We start from the raw sequence: 24,170 nt of genomic DNA, 5'->3' as shown, positions 1-24,170 counted from the left end.
CTGTCATATTCAATAATGCATGTGACAAGACCCACATTACTGAGGGTTTAACACATTTGGCATAATTAGGAAAGCCAAATGTATGTTATTGTCAAAGGGGAAGCCATAAGAATCTACTGTCCTTCCTACCTCAAAAGAGAACACATTTCTGTTGTTGAATTATGTCACTTACTAGCAAGTGTTGGTATGGCTCCAGTCACTGCACTTTTGCTTTTGGGCCAGCAAGTTGTGGACCCAACATTCAAGAGTCACATGAGTTCTTGGACTCAGTCCTAGTGTTGAAGTTGCATTGACGTGATAAAGGGATGATGCCCTTTCAGAGGCATCCAAAGCTCATTGCCAGTGGCTGTCTCGATGGACATTTTAAAACGAGAGCAGAAAATGCTCACTGTCTCACAGGGTCAAGCCTAAACTTGCTTCCACAGTCACCCCACTACCAGTTTCCAGCTCATTACTGTAAAGCACTTTGGGGGTTACTTAAGTATGAACAGTACTATAAAACCAAATTCTGCTCTGCTCTGATCACCTAATGACATTACTGCCTGCACAGTATCAGCTTTTCAAAGTAAGTGGGGCACTACACAAAATTAAATCACTTAATATACTGAGCGACACTCCATCCTCCTTGAAAATGTAATAAGTGTGTGTTTACAAACCACTTCCAGTGACATTCAGCAGAACAAATGAGAAAACGTGACCCATTTTATATGGCACAAGGTTCTGGAAATTCACACAGAGTTGATGACTCCTTGCTATATACAAACCGTCAAATATACTTTAAACTCTTCTCGTTGTTTGATTTCTGGGTGTACTGGTAAAAAAAAAAAGGACCATCAGTTGTATCTGGTCTTGTGATGAAAGTAGAGGGCTGGGATTCTGGAATCCAGGACCTAGAAGTTTCCTTCCCAGAACTATCACTCACCTGCCAGGTGTTCTCAGGCAAGTTACTTGACCTCTTGCAGTGCCTCAGTTTCTTTCCTTTAAACCAGCATTACCTCCCATGGGTGTTGAGAGGCCTAATTCGTTACTGTTTATAAAGTGCTTTGAGATCATCAAATGGGAAACCACCTACAAGAGCCAAACAGCAGTGACCTAAGTGCTATGGGAACTTGGTGTTAAGAGATTATAGACGAGTCTCCATTTAGCCTTACTGCTAATTTAATAATCAAAAGAAGAACTGTAATGTTTAATATTTAAACAAAATCACATTAAAATTCTTCCAGTGTTAAGCGAGTATTAAAACAGGATGGAAGCTGGTTTATATTTTCTTACACTGAACTGCTTTTTTTTTTTTTAAATAATGGAATGTATTAGGGAATTGGCCAGTCTCCAATAAATGTGACTCAACTTACTAACATTGCATTTTAATATTTGCATGTTACATAGTATAATATTGCTGTTAGACAAATGGTTGATAGCAGGGAATTTAAAACAGGACATATTTCTATTGAATAACACATTGTCTTTATGTTATGTAAATAGAGTATTATTAGTCTGCTGATTGACAGCAAGAGGGACAAATTACTGATAAAAAGGATTTTCAATGTGCACACTAACTATACAGCATGTTATGATTCAAGGCACTTGTTCTGAACTTCGAAAATCCATGTAATTTTGGTAATGCCCAAAGTTATGACTCTGAGCCTTTTTCTGGGTACAGAAAACAGTAGACTTTTTGTGCACCTGCCTGAGATTCATTGTTCCTAAAATTATAGAAGTTGAGCTGGAAAACACCTATTGAGCCCAACTGCTAAAGAAACCTCAACTTGTTTGTAAAATTGCATCCATAATTTTGCGGGTTTTTGTGTGCACAAAAACTAACATTTGACTCGGCAAGTGTTGTTTGCACAATCAAATAGATTTGTTAAATGTGTCCCTTCTTTGTTTGCATTTCAAGGATGCTATTTTAGAAGCCATTTTTGCAAATGTAATTCCATTGAGACATATATTCTTTGGCAGGGTTGTTCCTTGGGAGAACTGTCATGCTAGAGCAGTGACCTGGACACAGGATTTTCAGATTGAGTAGGATGTTCTACCAACTAATCCATCATCTAAGCTAGACGTCATTCATAGCATTAAGGATATTACGGATAGTTATGGTAGTAAAAATAATAATGAATATTGCGCACATCTGTAGCATCTTTCATCTGAGGCGCTCAAAGATTTTTATCAACATTATTAATTGATAAGCCTCACAACACCAGTGTGTGATAGGAAACCAAACATCACAGACCAGACAAGTACAAACAAGTCAAATGCAGCCATTGCTGGTGGACTGCAGCAATTTTTTAAAAGCACACAAGAAGAGTTGAGGCCGAAGTAAATAAAAATGTTATATCCAATTGAGAATGCTAAGTGAGTTTAGTTTGGCAAACTATTGTAAGCTCTTTGAGGCAGGGACTTTTTGTTTGCACAGCACGTGGCACAAGGGGGTCCTGGTCCAGGACTTGGTTCCTAGGTGCTGCAGTAACACAATAATAGTAATAATTAATAATAAATAATATAATTACTTTATTTAGAATTTGGGGTTAAAACAACATCCTTCCTCTTACTAAAAGGATGACAAAATCTTTAATCACCACAAGTAGTCAGGACCTTGGGTTGATGTTTCATTCAAAAGAAGGCACTTCCAGTAATGCAGTGGTTCCTGTCATGCTTGAGCACTGGTTCAGTACTGACACAAAGAAAAGAATGCCACATACTGAATCACCATCCCTTCTTGCAGCACATAGGTTTTTTGAGGTTGTTTTTTTTTTAAACTCTGACTTAACCAGACCTGCTAAGCTTTGAAATCTGAGAAGATCATCCTACCAAACCATAAATCACATGCTATGACTCCCATTTTGTTACTGGTTAGTCTCAGCCATTCAGCTTCTCTGACTAATCATTTCACAATTTCCCCTTTCAAATGTGAAGTACAGTAATGTTTTTTGCTGTCATACTTTGTCAATATTAATTTAAACATGCCTTCTCAGATGAAATATTATTGTCAGCTATCTTTATGAAGTCCTGCAGGTAGCATACTAAAACTCATTTGCTTATCTATAAGATTGTATAGATCAGGGATCGGCAACGTTTGGCACGTGGCTCGCCAGAGTAAGCACCTTAGCGGGCCGGGCCAGTTTATTTACCTGCTGACGCGGCAGGTTTGGCCGATCGTGGCCCCCACAGGCTGCGGTTCGCCGTCCTGGGCCAATGGGGGTTCGCCGTCCCAGGCCAGCACATCCCGCGCCGCTTCCCGCCGCCCCCATTGGCCCGGGACGGCTAACCACGGCCAGTGGGGGCCACGATCGGCCGAACCTGCCGTGTCAGCAGGTAAATAAACTGGCCCGGCCCACCAGGGTGCTTGCCCTGGCCAGCCGCGTGCCAAACGTTGCCGACTGCTGGTATAGATAATCACAAATTGCTTGTTGTTATTCACTTTACTAGCTCTTCAGTATGTAGTAACCAGTGTTTCTAGTCAGTCTGGGTGTACATGTTCTGCTATAGCTTGTAGTCTCTCTGCATAGAATCATAGAAATGTAGGGCAGGAAGAGACCTTGATGGGTCATCTAGACCCCCCCCTCTGTGCTGAGGCTGGTAAACCTGGACCAGTGGTTCTCAAACTAGGGCCGCCGCTTGTGTAGGGAAAGCCCCTGGTGGGCCAGGCCGGTTTGTTTACCTGCCCCGTCCGCAGGTTCGGCCGATCGCGGCTCCCAGTGGCGGCGGTTCGCTGCTCCAGGCCAATGGGAGCTGCTGGAAGCGGCGCGGGCCGAGGGACGTACTGGCTGCCACTTCCAGCAGCTAGGGTGACCAGACAGCAAATGTGAAAAATCGGGACAGGAGGTGGGGGGTAATAGCGGCCTATATAAGAAAAAGACCCCAAAATCGGGACTGTCCCTATAAAATCGGGACATCTGGTCACCCTACCAGCAGCTCCCATTGGCCTGCAGCGGCGAACCGCGGCCAGTGGGAGCCACGATCAGCCAGACCTGCGGACAGGACAGGTAAACAAACCAGCCTGGCCCGTCAGGGGCTCTCCCTACACAAGTGGCGGCCCCAGTTTGAGAACCACTGCCCTAGACATCCCTGACAGGAGTTTGTCTATCCCGGTTCTTAAAAACCTCGACTAATAGGGATTCCGCAACAACCCTTGGAAGCCTGTTTCAGTGGTTAACTGTCCTCATAGTTAGAAAGTTTTTCCTAATATCTACCCTAAATCTCCCTTGCTCCATTTAAGCCCATTATTTTTTGTCCTATCTTCAGTGGACATGGAGAACATTTGATCACTATCCTCCTTTTAACAGCCCTTAACATATGTGAAGATTGTTACCAGATATCCCCCCCCAACCCCATATTCTTTTCTCAAGATTAAATATGCCCAGTTTTTTTAACCCTTCCTCATAGGTCAGATTTTCTAAACCTTTTATCATTTCTGTTGCTTTCCTCTGGACTCTCTTCAGTTTGTTCATCTCTTTTTTAAAGTGTCACACCCTGAACTGGACACAGGACTCCAGATGAGGCCTCACCAGTAGAGGCTGAGTAGAGTAGAACAATTACCTCCTGTGTCTTACATTCGACCCTGCTGATAATACACCGCAGAAAGATATTTTCCTTTTTCACAATTGCATCACATTGACTCATATTCGGTTTGTGTTTTACTATAAACCTCAGATTATTTTCAGCAGTACTACTGCCTAGCCAGTTATTTCCCATTTTGTATTTGTGCATTTGATTTTTCCTTCTGAAGTGTTGTACTTTGTACTATACTGAGTTTAATCTTGTTGATTTCAAACCACTTTTTCAATTTGTCAAGGTTATTTTGAATTTTCAGCCTGTTCTCCAAAGTGCTTGCAAACACCCCTCCCCCCCCCGGCCCCGTGACTCATCCCAGTTTGACAGAAAACCATTGATAACTATTCTTTTAACTGGTTATGCACCTGTGTTATAGTAGTTTCATCTAGACCACACTTCCCTAGTTTCTTTATGAGAGTTTCATGTGGAATTGTGTGGAATATCTATGGCTTCCCCACATCCACTAGATCTGTCAAAAAAGGAAATTAGGTTGGTTTGGCATGATTTGTTCTTGGTAAGTCTATGTTGGCTATTACTTACTATCCTATTATCTTCTAGGTGCTTACAAATTGATTATTTATAATTTGTTTCGGTATCTTTCCAGGTACTGAAGTTAGGCTGACTGGTCTATAATTCCCTGTGTCCTTTTTGTTCCCCCTTTTAAAAATAGGTACTATCTTTGCCCTTCTCCAGTCCTTTGGGGCCCCACCCATCCTCCTTGAAGTTCTCAGAGATAGTTCCTAATGGCTCCAAGTTTGCTTCAGCTAGCTCCTTAAGTACCCTAGGATGAATTTTGTCAGGCCCTCCCGACTTGAATACTTATCTGAGTATTCTTTAACCCTTCTTTCCCTGTTCTGGCTTATGCTCCTTCCCCCTTGTTAATATTAATTGTGTTAAGCATCTGGTTACCACTAACTTTTTTATTCAAGAAAATAGGCATAAACACCTCAGGCTTCTTGATGTCATTCATTATTAGCTCTCCTTCCCCATTATGTAGCGGGGTTATGCTTTTCAATGTCTTTTTCTTGCTCCTAATATATTTAAAGAATATCTTCTTATTGTCTTTTATGTCACTGGCTAGGTGTCACTTATTTTTGTGCCTTAGCCTTTCTGATTTTGTCCCTACATGCTTGTGGTATTCCTTTTGCACTCAATTTGCCCATGTTTCCACTTTTTGTAGGATTCTTTTTTGATTTTCAGGTCTTTAAGAGTTCCTGATGGAGCCATATTGGCATCTTACTATTCTTCCTATCTTTCCTTCACCTTGGGATAGTTTGCTGTTGTGCCTTTGATATTGTCTCCTTGAGAAACTGCCAGCTCTCCTGAACTCCTTTCCTCCTTAGATTTTCTTCCCAGGACCTTACCTATCAGTTAGTTCTGTGAGTTTGTTAAAGTCTGATTTGAACCATAATTGGGGTGGGGAGGGGAATAGTCACCTACTACGTTTGGATCTGACCTGGAACTAAAGCAACATCAGTCTTGGTCCCAGTGATTTGAATCAGACCCAGCCTAAAAATTCAAACCATTTCAGATATGAGATTGTGGTTTTGGTCCATCTAAGGAAGAGAGATAGTGCTCTGACTTGTGAGTGACCTTTATTGGCTTTCAAATCCCAGTGCATGCTACACCTGTCTTAACTTTCTTGTTAATAATACATCAAACACAACATAATTCCTGTATGAAATACGTTTTTCTTAAAAGATGGTATGTTTGCTTTAATCTTTCCTAGTGCAGCAAGCGCTGTGATTTACTACCTAGTATGTAGGTGTATCACTGCTTTCTGCTAGATGGAAGGTGGGACCACACTAAGCGATTTTGATTATTCCACGCTCAGTGACTGGCCTGCAGTGGATATAAGCCCTAAGACTGTAAAAATGAGTGGAGATTCTTTTTTCACATCAGGGTTGGAAGGGACCTCAGGAGGTCATCTAGTCTAACCCCCTGCTCAAAACAGTACCAAACCCCAGATAGATTTTTGCCCCAGATTCCTCAATGGCCCCCCTCAAGGATTGAACTCACAACCATGGGTTTAGCAGGCTATCTCTCCTCCCCCCTTAAGTGGTGATGGTCTGTGGGGTTGGTTTACTGGAGGTCCTTTTTAGAAGAAGTTCTTAAATTGTATCTCCTGTTGTCAAACAGGAAATCTGTGCAACCATTGTGTGCGGTGTAAACAATGACAATGCAATCTATGAGGCCATGTAACTGTTAAAACTGACACCCAGTTGTTAGCTATGGAGACCTTTGAACCACAGCCTGTTGATGATGATGAGTTTCGCCTAACTGTGAAGAGTATATAACATACTATTTGGTACCAGCCCGTCACCATTGCTCTCCTCTAGATGCAGTGTCAGCCCTGCTCATGTGCTTGTGATCATCTCACCAATAAGTAACAGGGATCCATTCCAACACCTATTGAATTCCTGGGGCAAACTTCCTTTGATGCCAATGGAAGTTGGATTGGGCCAATTGGAGAGAGAATATAAACCCTAATACTCCTAATAGCCTATAATATTTCTGCAGTTAAAGATTCTTTCGTTACACTTTATATTAGGGTTCTATTTATAAATATTGTATAAAGGCTTAATAAATAATGAAAGACATTATAAGCATGTTACATACATAAGTAATATGTGTTATAAATTGCTATAAGCACATTAGTAGAAAAGTATTAATAATGGTTATAAGGAAGCTGCTGACCTGTTGGTCTCTGCAGCAATTGGTTAACCATTTAGTAAATTATCTATTAATCATCTATTAATCCTTTATAAAAATGTATACATTGTACTTTAATATAAAGTGTGACTGATTGTTCTTTATGTCAAGTGATGGGGAGGGTTAAGATTTTGGAGCAGAAAGTTCTAGGTTCTTTCCCACTTAACCATGAAGTCTTGTGTGGCCACAAAATCATTACAGCTCTTGTAAATTGCTATTCTCTATGCGAGGCGGATGGTATATTTTATAGCAGCACTGAATAGGGGATGCATAGTTGCTTGAATCTGAAATGAGGGAGCCTTGCATTTGACCAGCTCTTTCCTTTCTAGTAGATATTACTACAATAAATGAAAGCAATTATGGAGAGTTTCAACTGAGATAGGAATAATTTACTGGAAGATAATACCTCTAGCCAGGAAGCAAATAACAATACATAAAATTATATTAGACTTCCAACACTGTTTGCCTACACATTGGGTGCTCTGGATCAGTGACCTCACTGCACCGCACCTTTAAGCGGGGGAGAGGGGCTGTTGTCCGGCTTGCTGGGGGAGGGGGAATAGCGCTTTGCAGGCAGGGGTGGGAGAGGGGCTCAGAAGCTGCAGCAACAAGGGAAGTGGGTCAGGATGGTGATGCTGGGGAGTTAAAAAGGGACAAGCCCTGTGGGAGAAGCCCCTTTTCCCTGGACCAAGCAGAGTAGCACCCACTCTCCCTCCCTTTGAAGTGGCAAAATACCAGGTTTGGTCAGGACTGCTGTGGGCATCGTGCTAGTCATGCCTTTCTAGGAGGGCTGGGAGGGAATTTTTCCCTCACCCCCAAATTGGTCTAGGAGGAGTGGGTTGTTTTTTTTCCCCGCCTTCCCCACAGTGGGCTCAGGGCGAGGTTTGTTATGGTGAGTAGGGACAGGAGTTAGGCTATGATGTTGCAACTCATTATGTAAGTGTGGGGCGGATGCCCAGTGCAGGTATACCATAGGGAAGGGATGCAGGGGCCAGATAAGTGGCTTGGTAAAGGACTGAAAAAGGAGGTGTTTATTAAAGGAGTAGAACGGGGTGTGTGGTTTGGGGCACCTATGACTGACACATCAGGGAGCCAACCCCCCTTTCTTATAGCCCACCTTAACCCTTGTTCGAGGAGGGGATGGTAAGGTCCCCGCAATGGGTTGGCTGGGGGACCTGGATGGAAAATGAAGGGGGGCAGGCGGAAGCCCCTGGGTAGATATTGAATGATCATAGAGTTACCTGCACTGTACACTTTTATCTGCTGGGTACTCCCAGATAAATAACGAATAATAGAGTTACCGCGTGATTAAAACCATATCAGGTGTCTCCTGTTCTTCTTTCAGTATAGCCGAACAATGTGCATCCATCCACTACTTACAAAGGCCCAGGCACATTTCTCCTCCAATCTAAAACTGGCAAATGATATGAAGAGTAATCCTGTTAAACTGTGATTTTACCTGTGTTATTGTTTCTGAACACATTGTACGATAAAGCACATGTGGCTAAAGAGCCACACAGTGTGTGAATGTGCTCGGATGTGTAGAGACACCTGTCAGTAAATGAGTGCATTTATTAAACCAGTAGAAGGGTGTGCTTCTCTGATAAAATACTTCATCATTTAAGTCTGCTGATTCATCTGGCTCCAAGAATACGTGCTAATCAATGATTGTTTTATATTAGAAAGCTCACTTTAATTCCTGCTAGCTACAGATTGTCTGGCACTGTTTCAATGAAATGCCAGTAAAATGATGAGGAATTCTGTGGGTTTTTTTTAAGTAATGTGAAAAAATATGTACCAAATACTTTGAGTAACAATATTAATTAGAATCTGTTATAGTAATTATGAAAAAATACTGGTAAGAGTCAAGTGAAGATTTCAGAAAATGAGTTCTGCTCTTATTTAGCAACACAACCCTTGTGTTTTAAGTACTACTTGATCATTGAATTTGTGTGTCTGTTCCCATACTATTAGAACATCTTTCATCTTTTAAAATGTAGTAACCTTTTGGGGTATTTAAAAATGTTGTAATAATACAGTCAGGGTGACCAGACAGCAAATGTGAAAAATCGGGACAGGAGGTGGGGGCGGTTATTGGAGTCTATATAAGAAAAAGACCCAAAAAGTGGAACTGTCCCTATAAAATTGGTACATCTGGTCACCCTAAATACAGTTGAGATATTCAAAATTTAAAAATCAATTGCAACTACTTTTTCAGAAGATATTTTACTACATCAAATGATCGTTATGCCTCAGGAATATGCAGATACATGCTATTTGCTGATACATTCACAAGTAGACGCAGTCATGGCACCATACGGTGTTTGCTGTAAATGTAAATTAAGTATAATACACAAAACACAGCTAAACAACATTCCATATTATGCATCCATAATATACGAATGCATAGAATGCTGCTGTTAATATGCATTTGAAGTATAATGGCAGCTAAGAAGCTGTTAGGGTGTACTCTCTGAATGCATATGAATTATAATGTAGACCTTGGCTAAGCCTTAATGGGCTCATTGTCATAATGTCAGTTCTGAAGGAACTTGACATCCCAAAAGACATAAGTGGAGAAAATATGACTGTAAAAATGAAATAGGCCCATTTTGTTAATCTCACAGAGCAAGGAAATTCAGAATTTAGGCTGAAATTCCATCCTTAGTCTACCCCCTCACAGCGACAGAGTCCCCTTATAGTCACAGCAGGTTACCCATCTAACACAGCCTCCTAATCCAGCTCCTTTATCCTGTATGTAATTTATCTAGTGCCAAGACTCACTGATGAATTTCACACATGTATATATAAATTTGTTACAGTTTACCAGTCTGGTATAATAAGCACTAACTAGATGTTGAGCCTTTCTGGGAAGGTCTATAATGATGCTTTAATGTGTTTTAATTTACAAAATATAATACTGGCTTAATGTTATCTTATTAGATGTATTAAATACCAGATACATCCTTCAATAAATAAAGCATCTTGGGAAAGTATTATATTTAACAAATATTTTAGTGGATCCTTGTCATTTAATGAATTTCACAGTAGCAGTTATATTGTAACGATTTTTGTTTCTTCTTGGGTTTTCTTTTTTCTTGGCTGGAAGTATTTTTCAGTTTTTGCCTTGCTGCTTGCCATATAGCAAATGTGAAATGACAAGAGGATTATAATAGCGATTCAAAATGTACCTTGAACACACATTGTTAACCAAATTACAATCACTGCTTTCGTTTACATGTGTCGCCTTTCAAAGGATGAATGTGTTCTTTTAATTTGCTTTTTAAATATCCATAACGATGTCCCCGAGCATTTTAATAAAACGGAAACAGTTAATTATTGCCAAATAAGGATAACTGAATATATTGGTCCGTAGCTTGCATATAAATATTTCTGACAGCACTTCTCTCTGGAAGAGAAAATTGTGCAAATTGCCAGTTATTATCATTTTTAATAAATAAGTCTTATCTTGACTCCATTCATTTTTTTCACCCCAGTGCAATAGTGTTCAACAACCATATTTTCAGTGGGACCATTTCTATTACAGAGTGATTGAGCTCTGATTTACACATCAATTACCCAACTTCATGGAGATTTTCATGCTCCCCTAGCTGACATCAATGAAGCATAACTGCGTAAATGCTTTATTTCATACTAGTTTTTGATAACTCAGACTGATAACTAATCATATCAAGAGACAATGCGCTATGATACAGGAAACAATAAATGTTCCCCTTTGAAACATCATCTCTTGTTTTATACTTCTTACCATTCATGAGCTTATCTCTGCTACACATTCCTCACTATAAAGGTACCAGAATTTGTTCCTCCCAAATTCATGTTGAGGAAAGGTTTGAAGCTACATAATACTGAAATGAGCATAAACTGAACTAAAATACATTTTTCTACATGCTTAAGAAAACAAACAAATAACAATGTGATGTATATTAGCTATGTTTTTAACCTCATGGTTTTAATTTCCACAAATTGTCTATGGGTCTCTTGGGGGTTATTTTGTACAGAGACTTTAATCTCCAGTATTTTGTATCAAACGTGCTACAGTGAATGACATTGGTTTTTAATGCAAATTATTAAGAGATAACCAATGGCCATCTTGAGGGTTTCTCTGTATAGCTGTTGAACATCAAAGATAGAATATTCTAACATTAAAAAAAATAACTTCATTAATCTTGAAACTCAGTGATAGATACATTATACTTTTTTTAAAAAAAAGTTGTGTTCATTCTTCAAAAAACACAGCATTAAAGTAAATGTTTGAATGTGAAAGATATGCGATAAATTGTTTTGTTTAATTAATTAGTATATTCCAGTGTGGCATGATTGGTCAGTGCTTAAAATGTAATTTTGCTTGTGAAATGTATCATTTTACAGTGTAGTAGAAGCCTTTGATGTGTAAGGAAGGAGTGTTTAGCTAAGCATTTTTTTTTAAAGTCTGGCTTTTGTAATCACCTTATTGACTGAATCCATTTCCCTGGTCCAGTGTTCACGCCAAAATTGCAATGAAAATAAAAATCCTGGGCCTGATTTTCATTTATTCGGGTGTAAATCAGGATTAGCCCTGGTCAACGGACTGAGAGGGGAGAACTGCTCTCTGTGCCTCAAAGTTTTATTTGTTTTATATTTTTTTACTTACCCCGAATGAAGACTACCAATGCGCTGGCTCCAGTCAAGGAAAGTTCTTATGCAGAGTCTTGTTGACTTCAATTGGACTACTCACATGCATAAAGTTAAGCACATACTTAAGTGCTGTGATGGATTGGGGCCAGAGTGCTAAGTGTTTGATGCATACACCAACAACCTCCATAATGTCCGATCATAACTAAACAAGAATGGTATCTTGATGTCTTAAAGGCAGAATGAGGAAGCAGCAACCTTGGACAAGTACTTTCATTATTTAAATAGAAAAGTTTTAAATTCACTGTTCTCCGTGCCTTGTTTTGGAAACCCCCTGTTTACTTCTGGTTTCCACAGAGGATGAGTATTTGGTTCAAATGAATTCTTTCATAATTTAACAGTACACAATATTTTTAAGATAGAATGAAAAACCGATAAAGAATTATATTTGAGGGGTCAGGAGGCTGGATGCTAAAGAGTTGTAGTATGTCTTTTCAAATTTGGCTATTGTATTGAATATCTGTAAAAACTCTGCAACACCATTCAGATGTCCTTGAGGGTGTTGCCTTTTATTGCTGACTAGACTTCTTTTCTGCAGCTCTCCTTGATTCTTTCCAAATCTGGCTTCTGCTATCCCCAAGCTCCCTACTGGCCTCTCCCTTGCTAAGTCAAAGGAACACTCCTCTGTTTTTATTCTTGCATTTGACAGTTGATCGCTCTCTCCTCTTCTTCTGGTTTCTCTCTATCTCACTGGGAGCTCCCTCTGCCTTTTGTGATTCTTTGACTTCCCCTCTCCCTCTTGTCTGTTGGTGTCCTTCAATGTCTTCATTTTCCTCCTTCTCATCCCTTCTTTGAGAGACCTCATCTACTTCCATAGCTTCAGCTACCACATCTTTGCCAATGAATCCCCGTCACGGTATCTCAACCCCTACCCCTCCCTATTGCCACGTCAGCTGTCTTAGTCATCTCCCTTTAAAACATCCTTCTCCAACTCAGTCTCTCTCTCTCTCTATCAAGAAAAGATCTTCCTTGTCAACTCCTTTCACTTTCACAATTGATAACGGTGCTGTCTTCTCCATCTCCAAAGCTTTCAGTCTTTTATCCTTTCTCTCACTTTTTTCTACTCTCTTCCTCCAAATTCCACTCTCTTGCTAATTCATGTTGGACAAAGGTTTTAAGGTTTCAGTATTTGGGGGGGGGGGAGAGTAAAGGGTGGATCACCAAAATCAACTCTTACTCTCCACTCCCAATACTAAAACATTTATTGGCGCTTTGCCATCTTTTCCCTTGATTTTGTAACTTCCCCTCTCAGCCAACTTCTCACCTCTCCCCAAAGTGCTATGGCAAAAATTGTTGAGCCAGAGCTGATGTAAGTTGATGTAACGTCCTTAATTTCAGTAAAGTTGTGCCAATGTACACCAGCTGAGTACCTGGGCCATTTTTTTATGTTACTCAGATAGCATCTTCCTCTTCCTTGAACCTTTCATTGGCTTTCTTTCCCTTACTGTGTTGAATTCAAGCTCTTTCTCACCTACTAGACCCTAGGTAATGTTACATATCCCCTACATCTCTCTTCCCATTGTATCCTCCTCTTTTTTTCTCCGTTTATGCTCTCCCAGTCTTTTGCCATTTTTTCCCACTTCTAGCGTCATGACTTCATTCTTGGTGTCCCAAAGCTTGGAATAGCATCCCATTTTCTGCTGGAAAATCCATCCTTAAAATCCTGTCTGTGCCTTTCACATAACTTTTTATAACTTGTTTCTTCCAGGAATCCTTCCTACCATTTACTCTTCACTAAGAATATAGTCATACTTCCTTTACTTAGACTTTTGTGTCATTGGATTGTTTTGCCTACCTTAGTTTGTAAGTTTTTTTGGGGAGGGAACGTGTCTCATTCTGTTTGAACCTGTTCATTCCAGTTCAGTTATTAATCTCATAAATAGATAATCTAGTAAGAGAAATCTGTAATCAAATTAATAATAAAAGTGGTGTGTTTATATAAATCTAAGGGTTATCATTATCAGCAGCAGCTGCATTTAAGCCCTGATTCACCCAAAATATTGGATCTTTGTGTGTGAAGTTTTCTTCTAACTCCCTTATTTTAGCATCTGAAAAGAGGCTACCACCAAGGCAGTATCTGAAACCTCAGGAATCTAAAGCAGAGCCCACCAAGTCTTCCTAAGACTGGTGCAAATAGAGTAAGCAAGCTGTGACCTTGCTTGTGGCATATGAGTCAAATGCAGTTCCATTTCCTTTTATGCAGGTTTGCTACAGTAGGCTATTACAAGTAGTTTTGTTTGAGACCTTCACCCAACAATTGTGTAGAGGAGTTTCCTACAGCACTCGTTCTTTTTTTTTAAAAAAAAAGCCTGGAGGAGAAAAGCTATAAAAAGGTTTCATCAGGCTGTATTGAGAGTTCAGAGATAACATCGGGCTCAGTGCTCAGTGCACCATGACCTTAAGAGCCAATCATAGTGTCACTCTTTGGATAAGGGGAAGGCTGACCTCATTCTTGTTCTAATCTGTGTACATTTTAAAGTTAAATCTGTGGCTTTCTGTAGTTAATGTGCAATGCAGAGTTAGTTTAGTGCTGAGCATTTCGGCAACAAAAATAAATGTGCAGAGAAATAAGTCATTGACCTAAATGGCTAAGCAACCACTTCCTAGTGTGTAGATGCGTTACATGCTGGGAAATACTTGAGGCTTTTATGTCATAGTGTGAGTGGAGAATTCAAAATTAACTTTAATTTTTGTTTTAAATAACAGTGCTTGGAACTGCAGAACGTGTGATAAATATAGATATTTGCAAATGGTGTAGAAGGCAGCAATTCACTTGAGGTTCTTCTGATGTCATAAAATGTACCAGCACAGTGGAATAGTTTGTAAACATCATCAGGGCCCCCGGGAGTGAGCTTCTGCCTTGTGCTTGTCTCTTGGGTGAATTAAATATGTATTTTTTCTGGTTGCATGAGGACATCTGCTAAAAGAGAAATATCTTAACGTGTTTGGTAGAAAAACCCTGAATTATTTACCTTTGTAAACATAGTTAATATAGTAAATACTATATTAATTAAAGTTAATTAATTTTAAAGAAATTGTGCCACATTAAATTAATGCTGTTTCATCATTTTGCCTTAGTAACATAACCACCATCAAGCAGAATAAACCATTTTATTGAGATTCATAAAATGTATTAACTAGTCTTAAAATGCCACAGTTACTCTTTTGCTCAGATATAATATAGTATAATGATTCCTTTCAGGGTTCTGAACAGTTTGTGTGCTTGCGGAAGGACACAGCTTTCAGATATCTAAGCCTAAATTAGTAATGTATTTTCACATTAAGGGTGAAATCTTGACCCAGTTGAAGTCAATGGCAGAACTCCCATTGACGTCAGTGAGGCAAGATTTTACCCTACAGCTCTACCACAGACTATGGCCAGAGTTGCTGTCATTTGTAAGCCTCTAAAATCCTGATAGTGCCACCCCAAGTCACCCAAATAAATAATTTTTACTTTGAATTCAATGGGATTTCTCACATAAGTAAGGGTGACTCTTGGAGTGTCATCCTGCTTCCACTGACTTCAGTGGTAAGTATTATGGACAGAGGCGATGCGTGGGGGGATTAAGTGGGGTCACATCCTCGATTTGCTGCTTGGCTTGTACTGAGCATGCTCGCATGGACTGAGCCGGATGCCCTCACTCTGCCCCCCACTATTGGCAGGCATGGGTCATCTCTGCTTGTGGAGGACATTAATGGACAAAGAATGGGCCCATAGTGTCATAAAGGTTTGCTAAAGAAAATAGTACACTGCTGACAATACCTCGTCCTGCCTTGAGTGTAAGGGACTGGATTAGAAGACGTCTCGAGATCCCTTCCTTGGGGATACTATCATTCTATGACCCAATCTTGCAGTTCTGAGACAAAACTTGCTATTGGAGTCAGTGGACATGTCTTTCATGAATAAGATAAGCAAGCTGTAGTTCTAATACTATACTGTGCCTTTAGGAACAGCCCTGAGTGTGGGTTGATATGTAAACTGCGTTACTCCAAGAGGCATTGTTTCTTAGGGCTAGTCTACACTACCCGCCCGGATCGGCGGGTAGAAATCGATCTCGCGGGGATTGATTTATCGCGTCTCATCTAGATGGATAAATCGATCCCCCAATCGACCCGCGAACTCCCACCTCGTCAGGAGGAGTAAGCGCCGTCGACGGGGGAGCTGCGGCGGTTGATTTGCCGCCGTCCTCACAGCAGGGTAAGTCGAATAGGATACGTCGAATTCAGCTACGCTATTCCCGTAGTTGAATTTGCGTATCTTAAATTGATCCCCCCCCTCTAGTGTAGACCTAGCCTCAGAAACACTTTTCTAAGGCACTGTTCCCCCCCTTGCTTTGGGGGTGAGTATGGGGTTGAAATTTCTAAATGGTCTATACAAGTAGAAAATTACAATACTCCCCACCCTCACCCACACAGACTCAGCTACATTTTTCCAAGGTGATTGTGGAGCAGAGTGGAGCCAAGACTCCACCCTGTTTCTACCCACCTGCCCCAGAGTGAGCAGCAGCAAGTGTATAGCACCCACTTACTCCCACATATGTGGACCCAAGGTCCAGATAGCCCGTGAAGGGGTGCAGTGAGGATTCTTTCTTCCCGTTATGTCTCTGTGGATGTATAGTCTGCCACAATCTAGCTTGTAGCTAGCAATAATAATACAGTAAGTGGCTTTGGTATAGTAATTTAATTTCCTTTAGTTTTCCTCAATAAATTAGTAAATAATGCTATAATTTCTACAAGAATTCAATAGTAGCATTGACTCTAGTACTGTCCTATAACTTTACACTAGCAAATGATCCCAAGGTAGTGATATCATTATGGCAGAATGTGTTGTAAAACGAACTAAATAAAATGATGTTGCATTTGAGTTTCCAACCTGAAAATGGGAAGTAGCAATGAAAATCTAGTTTAACTCACCCTCACATACTTAGGTGGCTTTACATCCTGCTAATAAACTATACTCAAGCCTATTCATTCCAAGCATGAATGATCTTGAGTTGCTCAAACCGATTATTAATTCATATTTCTGATTTCAAGATTGTCTTTGTGGCATTAGTCTGTCTTTTTTTTTTCTCCTCCCTGTATGAAAACAAGGATGCAAGTCTAAGGATACATGGAATCATCAGGAGATAGACATATGCTTGCCTGCAGTCTCTGTGGGTCTTGCAGGTTCAAACACAACCTGCCTGAATCATAAGAACTTTAATTGAGTAGATAAAGAGGTCCTCATAATTATAAACTGCAGTAGGTATAACAAGAGGCTAAATACATAGCTGTGGTTTTAATTAGCTGGTGCTTCAAATTAGTAATTGTGGTTTCACTCAGAAATCAGTGACTTTATACACTGTCAAAGCCTCATCACTGTGCGGTTCATTCCTCATTATATCTCTCCATGTGAAGCTTCCAATACAACATCACGCTGAGCTAAAAAGGCAAAAGTTGTAGATATTTGGTTATCTTCCAAGTGCAGTAGAGCTCTATGGAGATTAAATTCATTCTCATCAGGATATCAGAATTCACTATTCTCCGTTACATAAGTGTGCTCGTGTGTAGGCATGTATATATAAAATCTAGCAGGCAAATATTTCTCACAACAGCTAACGTCAGTGTGCATACTCAATCTGCTATTCAAATTGTCATCTGGAATTTGTAGCTAATTAGCTGACACAAAATAGAGCCAAAAGTCTTATAACAAATCAAATAGGGGTTGAAAGCACAGAAGTGTCCCTTAATGCTTGTCACATGGGGGGTTGTCAATGCAAGTGGAAACATGCATCTCTTCTCTTCTTTTTTTTCCCCCCTCTTCAGTGTTTTAATTACATCTTTTCCCTCAGAGGAGCAGGAAGTAGTTTGCAAAGACAAGAGACCAAAGTACTTCAGTCCTGTTCATCAGAGAAGTAGATGTGATCTCTCAGCTTGTCATCTAGGTCTGGCAGGTGCACATAGTGAGCTGACATAAAGATAACTGACGTCTTGCTATCACTACTCTGAGGCAATAGACCTTTTTTGTTTATTTGCTTGTGTGCAGAATTATCTGCTGTGAAAGTCGACTAACCTAACGTCCTTCCCTTCAGAACAGCACTACGTGAAGCATTTTTTAATCACCCCCTAGGGCTAAGCTGGCCGTTCACCCCAGTTTAAGATGGGCAGTCCTCTTTTTTGGGTGGTTTGGCCCCAGTCCGATATTGAGACAGAATCGGACGTGGTTTTGTCGGGTATCATACGAGGACACCATTTTGAACAGCAAGCCGCTTTGCCCCATCAGTGTGATATCGCATGCAGCATACCTCTGAGGTCAAGCCAGTGGGGGCAGAGTGACACGCTCTTCAAAATGGCATCCTCCATGCAGCAGGACCTTGTATGCAGGGGCAGGGTCATCCCATCAGAGTGGGCCTATACCATTTCAGGAAGTACTGGAATGTCCAGTATTCTAGGAATGCATGAGTGGTCCAGCCTACCTATGCCCACAACTAAATGTTAACGAGTATGCGGGATTGAAATAGTTGTTCTGAATCACACTTGGCTGCAGTAGAATGTTGTGATGTAGGCAAATGTTACACAGTTAAAGGGAACTGAAGATGTCACTATGCCTGGTTGACTTCATAGTTGCTTCTCCATATAGGTATATTCTGTGTGTGTGTGTATATGTACATGTAGGCACACAGCATGCCTACATATTTATACATGCACACTTAGAGACAAGTTGTACTGAATTTTTTTTTCTGGCAGAAAGCACCATCTGGAAATGGCAGATTTTGTGTGTTTTTTTAATTTTAGAATGATTAGTTCTATTTAGAGACATGGTGGGTGAGGTAATATCTTTTATTGGACCAACTTCTGTTGGTGGAAAAGATAAGCTTTCCAGCTTTGCAGAGCTCTTTTTCAGGTCTGGAGAAGGTAACCAGAGTGTCTAAACTAGATATAAAATGGGACAGATTAAGCATACGAAGTTCACATATGCTGTAGAAGACCACTTAAAATGAAGTGGGCAGTTAAGGGTAAGCAGACAGTAGGGTGTGTTGCAAATAGCTGTAATGACCATAAATCTGGTGTCTTTTACTGAGTCCATGGTTTTCAGTGCCCAGCAGAGTTAGGAATTTGTTTCCAGGCTCATCTTTCAGAGTGTTGCATAGGTTTCCTTTGAAGACGCTCACCCATGGGTGATAGGGTGCTTTTATCTTCTATCATTTTTTCTGTGAGAGTTCATTTCAGAGAGTAGTGATTGTCTGGTTTCACCCACATACTTATTGTTGGAGCATTTGATGCACTGGATGAGGTACACCACAGTGGTAGGCATGTGTAGAAGACACGGATCTTGAAAGGTGTGTTCTGAGGGATATAGATCATTGTAGCAGTCTACAGATTTTTTATCTGTTGTTCTGGCAGAGTCTGGTGGCACTTTGAGTTGGACTGTGGGGAGCTTGCTTCTGATGATGAACTTGGTTAAATTGGGGGCTTGTTTGAAGGCAAGAAAGGGCGGGGTTGGGAAAGATTTATTTCAGGATGTGATCCACCATCAAGTCTGAGTTGTAACTTTTTGATGATACTCCTTTGGGGTTCTAGTGTGGGGTGGTACTGGAGAAGGTTCTTCCAAGGTAGTTGCATGGCTCGTTCCATGATGTGGTCTGTTTTTCTCTTGGGGTGTCCTAGTGTAGTGAAGGCAGATTTTAAGTGTGTTTAGGTGTGTATGCTGGGATTTCTCTTTGGGACAAATTCTGTGATATCTGGTGCTGGGCTAAATAGCTGTATTTAGTATGGTCCTATGATCCCAGATTTACATTTGGGAAAACTGTTGGATGGATTTTACTTTCTTTCAAAGTCATCAGCTTGAATTGCACTGTTTCCAGTGTTTTGTTCCTAATATTGGTAACAATGAATGTTTAACTGATTTATGGGGGAAATAATTTTGTCTTTTTGTCTTATCCTCTTTTTCAGTCACTATGAGCAAGACCGGAGTGCACTTAAAAGGAAAGAATGGGAGCGAAGAAATCAAGAAGTCCAGCAAGATGAAGATCTCTTTGCTTCAGGTTTTAATCTCTTTGGGGAACCCTACAAGGTAAATGGCTATATAATATTTTACACTTTTAGAGTGTCTTTCATCTGAATGCATTTTGCAAATATTAACTAAGCCTCACCTCTGAGGAAGAGAAGTATTATGTTGATCTTGATTGTCTGACTCTACAGATAGTTAGACCATTGAAATTAGTAAATTGAAGCACAGTCAGGTTAAGTAACATGGCCAACGTTATACAGCATTTTGGTGACAAAACCAGGGATTGAAACAAGGAGTCTGGATTCATATTCCCTTCTCTGAACACTCCGCATACTCCCTCAATATATTGCTCTCCAAAGGAATCTTTACTTAGGTTTTCCTAACTCCAAAACTGACATTTAATCTCTTTATTTTTAAAGAGGAAAATATACTTGAATTGTTCAAACCAGAATCTCTTCGTTTAATTATGAGCCCGGAAGCTCTCCCTTCACAATAATAATTGTCCAAAGAAGTGTTCGGGGAGAATGTCTGTTTGAATTCTTTGGGGAGCATAACAAGGATATCAAAGAGACTTACGATGAGACTTATTCTCTCTAAGGAGCTTTGCTGCCTGAGAATTTCATCACCAGGGGATGCCCCCCTTGATTATTTCTGCTGCTTTGATTTTTAGCCAGGCATCCCCTGATGGGTTCATCAGAATGTAAATGTACATGTCACTTTCTCTTCCCAATCAGTGACATCCATTGAAAGGCCACCACGTTAGCATTCCATTTTATATTGTTAGCAGCTGTAGGGAGGATGAGTACTCATTGCAAATCACCAGTAAGGGGGAAAGACTAGCATCGTTATGAAGTGGTGGTTCATAATTATAGGTTGGAAGACTGTTTCAACCAATTGGGGTCAGTTTACTGGTTAAAATCTAATCTGGCAAACTACAGTGTGATATTTTATGTTGGGCCACCCCCTTTCTCACGTGGAGTTCGCATTTACTACACATTGATTTCGGAGAGACTCCTTGCAAAGTAAGGCCCCAGTCCATATTCTTAATTCTAAGAATGTGAATAGGTCCCTTGATTTCAATGAGACTACACGTGGGAGCAGAGTTAAGCGTGCGTGCAAGTGTTTGCAAGAGCTATGGATCCATTCAATGTCAGTAAGGGTAGCAGAACCTAATCCATTGTGGTTACTTTGAATTACTGAATTCAACTATATCTTCTACTGAAATATGACATCCTGTAGGAATAAAAAGGGACTATACCACACAGTGGTTCTACATGCTTTTGATTTGGATGGGTTTCCAGCAGCTAGTTAATCTTTTCTTTTGTATTTCACAGCTTTTGGTTTATTGCAGCTGAATTCGATATCTAGTAGCTCTTCCAATAATGGGATACTGATTGCAAAGGTCTGAAATGAGTATCCCAAATTAAAAAACAAAAACAAATCACAACTGAGTTCTAAGGTGGGTTGACTGTACAGTGGCTCATTTTAAAGGTAGTATTTATAATGTTCCAAATGACCTTAGTGGATCATTTCTAACTACTATATTATCTCCCCCAGTATGCACAGATTATGTTCATGAGAGATAACAAATATGGCCCTGATACTGCCAACACTTATGCATGTGCTTAATTTGTTTCAATTCATATGCTTAAAGTTAATGCTTGTACATAAATATTTGTGGAATCTAGGCCTCTCTATATAAAATGTTCTGTGTGCGAGAGGGAAAGCCAAGTGTTGTGATGTTAATTTACCAAGAAAATGCAAGTATGTGGGGGGAACAATTTTACTACATGTAGCAATGTGATAGAGCCCTTCCCCATCTCTCGATTATTTGCGTGTAGTCATGACTGATATATTACATCACTTAGATGAAGAAGAAACTTGACACGTTCACTGCACTTGGTGTAATGAAGCAAAAAAAAAAAAGGTTTTAATAGAGTCAGAGAGTTTAAGGCCAGAAGGGCTCACCAGATTATCTACTCTGACCTTCTGTGTGTCACAGCCACCAACACCATGCTCAGGTTGATCTGGAGATAGAGTGTCATTATTACTCCTCTTAGAAATGTTTTTAGTCCTGGCCTTCTGCCCCCACCTAGTTAAGCTACACTTTAAAGAATGATAATAAGACACAGCACTGGAGTTTATGGGATGAAATAGATAGAAGCCTAATGAAAAATGAAACAATATGGATCTTTGAAATAATTTCCAAATTTAGCGAAATAACTCCAGATTTTTAATAAAGGATTATGGAAATGTGCAAGTAAGAGATTGCAGCTTTATGAAAATGCTTATTGACCTCATAGAATTTGTGGGAGCAGTTTTTTCATCAAGGATGTACTGTGTGTTTGAGTTAAATAACACGTTTTGTCAAAGAGAAAGGTCCTATAAATGCTGATTTATTTTCTAGCAAGGAGTCTGGTTTTTGAGTTGGCGTTCTGAAAATATATTGTCATCATTGTCAAGATTTTTTTTTTTTTTTTTGTCTTCCTCCTCCCGTTCATTTTGAAACAATGGATTGGGTGGAGAATTTACCCAAAATTAACTTAACTAACAAAATAATACAGAATTTTCATCCATGAGAATTAAAAATTATACACTTCAAAACCATTCTTAATATCTACTGTGCTCTCAGAAAGATGTGTTTTAAATTTCTAAAATAGTCCATACATTTTTGAAATTTATGTCCGCTTGCTCAGAATTGGACAGTTGAGTACACAACACCTACATTTAAAATCTAAATCATTTCTGTAATAGTCTTTAAAGAATAGATATATTACTTTCAAAAATATCTATCATCACCCGTTTTACAAGGTGAACTCTTGAATACAACTTCTTTAGAATTATACTCTCTTACAACAGCATACAAATTAGTGTAAAAATTGATGTGTATAAATAAATTGTTTAAAACTATTATTTTTGTGTGTGATTATTGATCTGCTTTAAATCCACAGAAGCAAGGAAAATTAAGACTATTTATATATATCTTTAATATTAACTATATATATAATAAACTCCACCCATTTTGTCTTGATTTTTACGTCAGGAGGAATTAAGAACAAAGAGGTTGCCTGTTATTTCCTTTACAGGATTGTGCTATTAAGGGCCCAATCCAGGTTCCATTAATGTTAGTGGAAATTTAACTGATAACAAATGGGGGTTGGATTTGGCCCTTAAAGACTGAGTTGTGGTTTATGTTACAAAGCAAGTGCAGAGAGTGAACTCTGGGCCCGATTCATGTTTATGAAAGAGCAATGTAAGCCGGCCTTAAATTGAGTGTAAATGTAACTTATGCCCCCTTTAAAGCCTCTTTACATTGCCAGGTGCAAAGGCTCCTTGATGTAAATGAGAATTAGGCCTTGTGTATCCAGCAAGAATAGTGCAAAGTGCACCCACTTAGACTGCTCTGGTTCCTACCAATGACAGTAGCATCCAAAGAGAGCGTATCTGGGCTTCTTTTCCAACATTTTGACATACTGAAATTGTATTCACTGATAAACCCTGTGTACATTTAATGTGTGTGTAGGAGAAGCAAGAGGGATTTGGGAATGGATTTGTTTCTTTTCCAGTCAGACCAAATTCTGATTTCAGTCGCATTGCTGTAAATTACTCCAGATTTTCTCTGATGTCACTGAGATCAGAATATAGTCCATTCTCCTGTATCCATAACAAGGGGGGCAATGCCACTTGTCCAAAATAAATAAAGCTGCCAGCAAGAAGCAAGCAGACCCATAATTAGGTGTGCAGAGGAAGGGGAAAGAAAAAGTACCCATCAAGTGCAAATGGAGTGACCTTTCACCAACCATGGGGTCAGATCCTCAATTAGCAAAGTCAATAAAGTTAATGGAGCCATGCTGATTTACATCAACTAAAGATCTGGCCCATGAATTTCCAAAGGACCACAGAGGGAAGGGGATGAAGGGAAGTGGAAGTGGGGAGAAGAGAATCTGAGAAATAGAAAACATCTCTCTCCATCTCGTTGGTTCCCTGTTCTAATATATGTGTTCTGCACACCCACCCTTCCCCACTCACTGCAGCATTTAACCCAAAATGGGGAACTATGGGATGGGGCTGCTCCCAGTGCTACTTTGTATGAGTTTGGAATGTTACAAATAGCCCAGAGAGACAAGGTGGGTGAGGTAATATCTTTTACTGGACCAACTTCTGTTGATAAAAGTAACAAGCTTTCGAGCTCCATAGAGCTTTCTTCGGGCCTGGGCTG

The 24,170-nt window shown here is 39.9% G+C and overlaps 1 protein-coding gene across 5 annotated transcripts in view; it reads left to right on the top strand.

Annotated features, from left to right (window-relative positions):
* Positions 1 to 24,170, top strand: part of AFF2 (ALF transcription elongation factor 2) — a 392,067-nt gene that overhangs the window by 87,087 nt on the left and 280,810 nt on the right. For 4 of the 5 annotated variants that reach the window (XR_010590298.1, XR_006174660.2, XM_024106004.3 and 1 more), the window contains exon 2: positions 19,894 to 20,014. Coding sequence is in view for 2 of the 5 variants with exons in the window: in XM_024106004.3 (XP_023961772.2) it covers positions 19,894 to 20,014 (121 nt within the window). In the remaining 3 variants the exon portion in view is untranslated. Of the gene's footprint in view, positions 1 to 19,893; positions 20,015 to 21,293; positions 21,411 to 24,170 lie in introns of those variants that run through there. The other variant, XM_042851122.2, reaches the window with a different exon arrangement.

This window comes from Chrysemys picta, chromosome 9 (assembly GCF_011386835.1).
Source record: "Chrysemys picta bellii isolate R12L10 chromosome 9, ASM1138683v2, whole genome shotgun sequence".
Taxonomy (NCBI): domain Eukaryota; kingdom Metazoa; phylum Chordata; order Testudines; family Emydidae; genus Chrysemys; species Chrysemys picta.
This window is presented reverse-complemented; position numbering and strand designations above follow the sequence as displayed.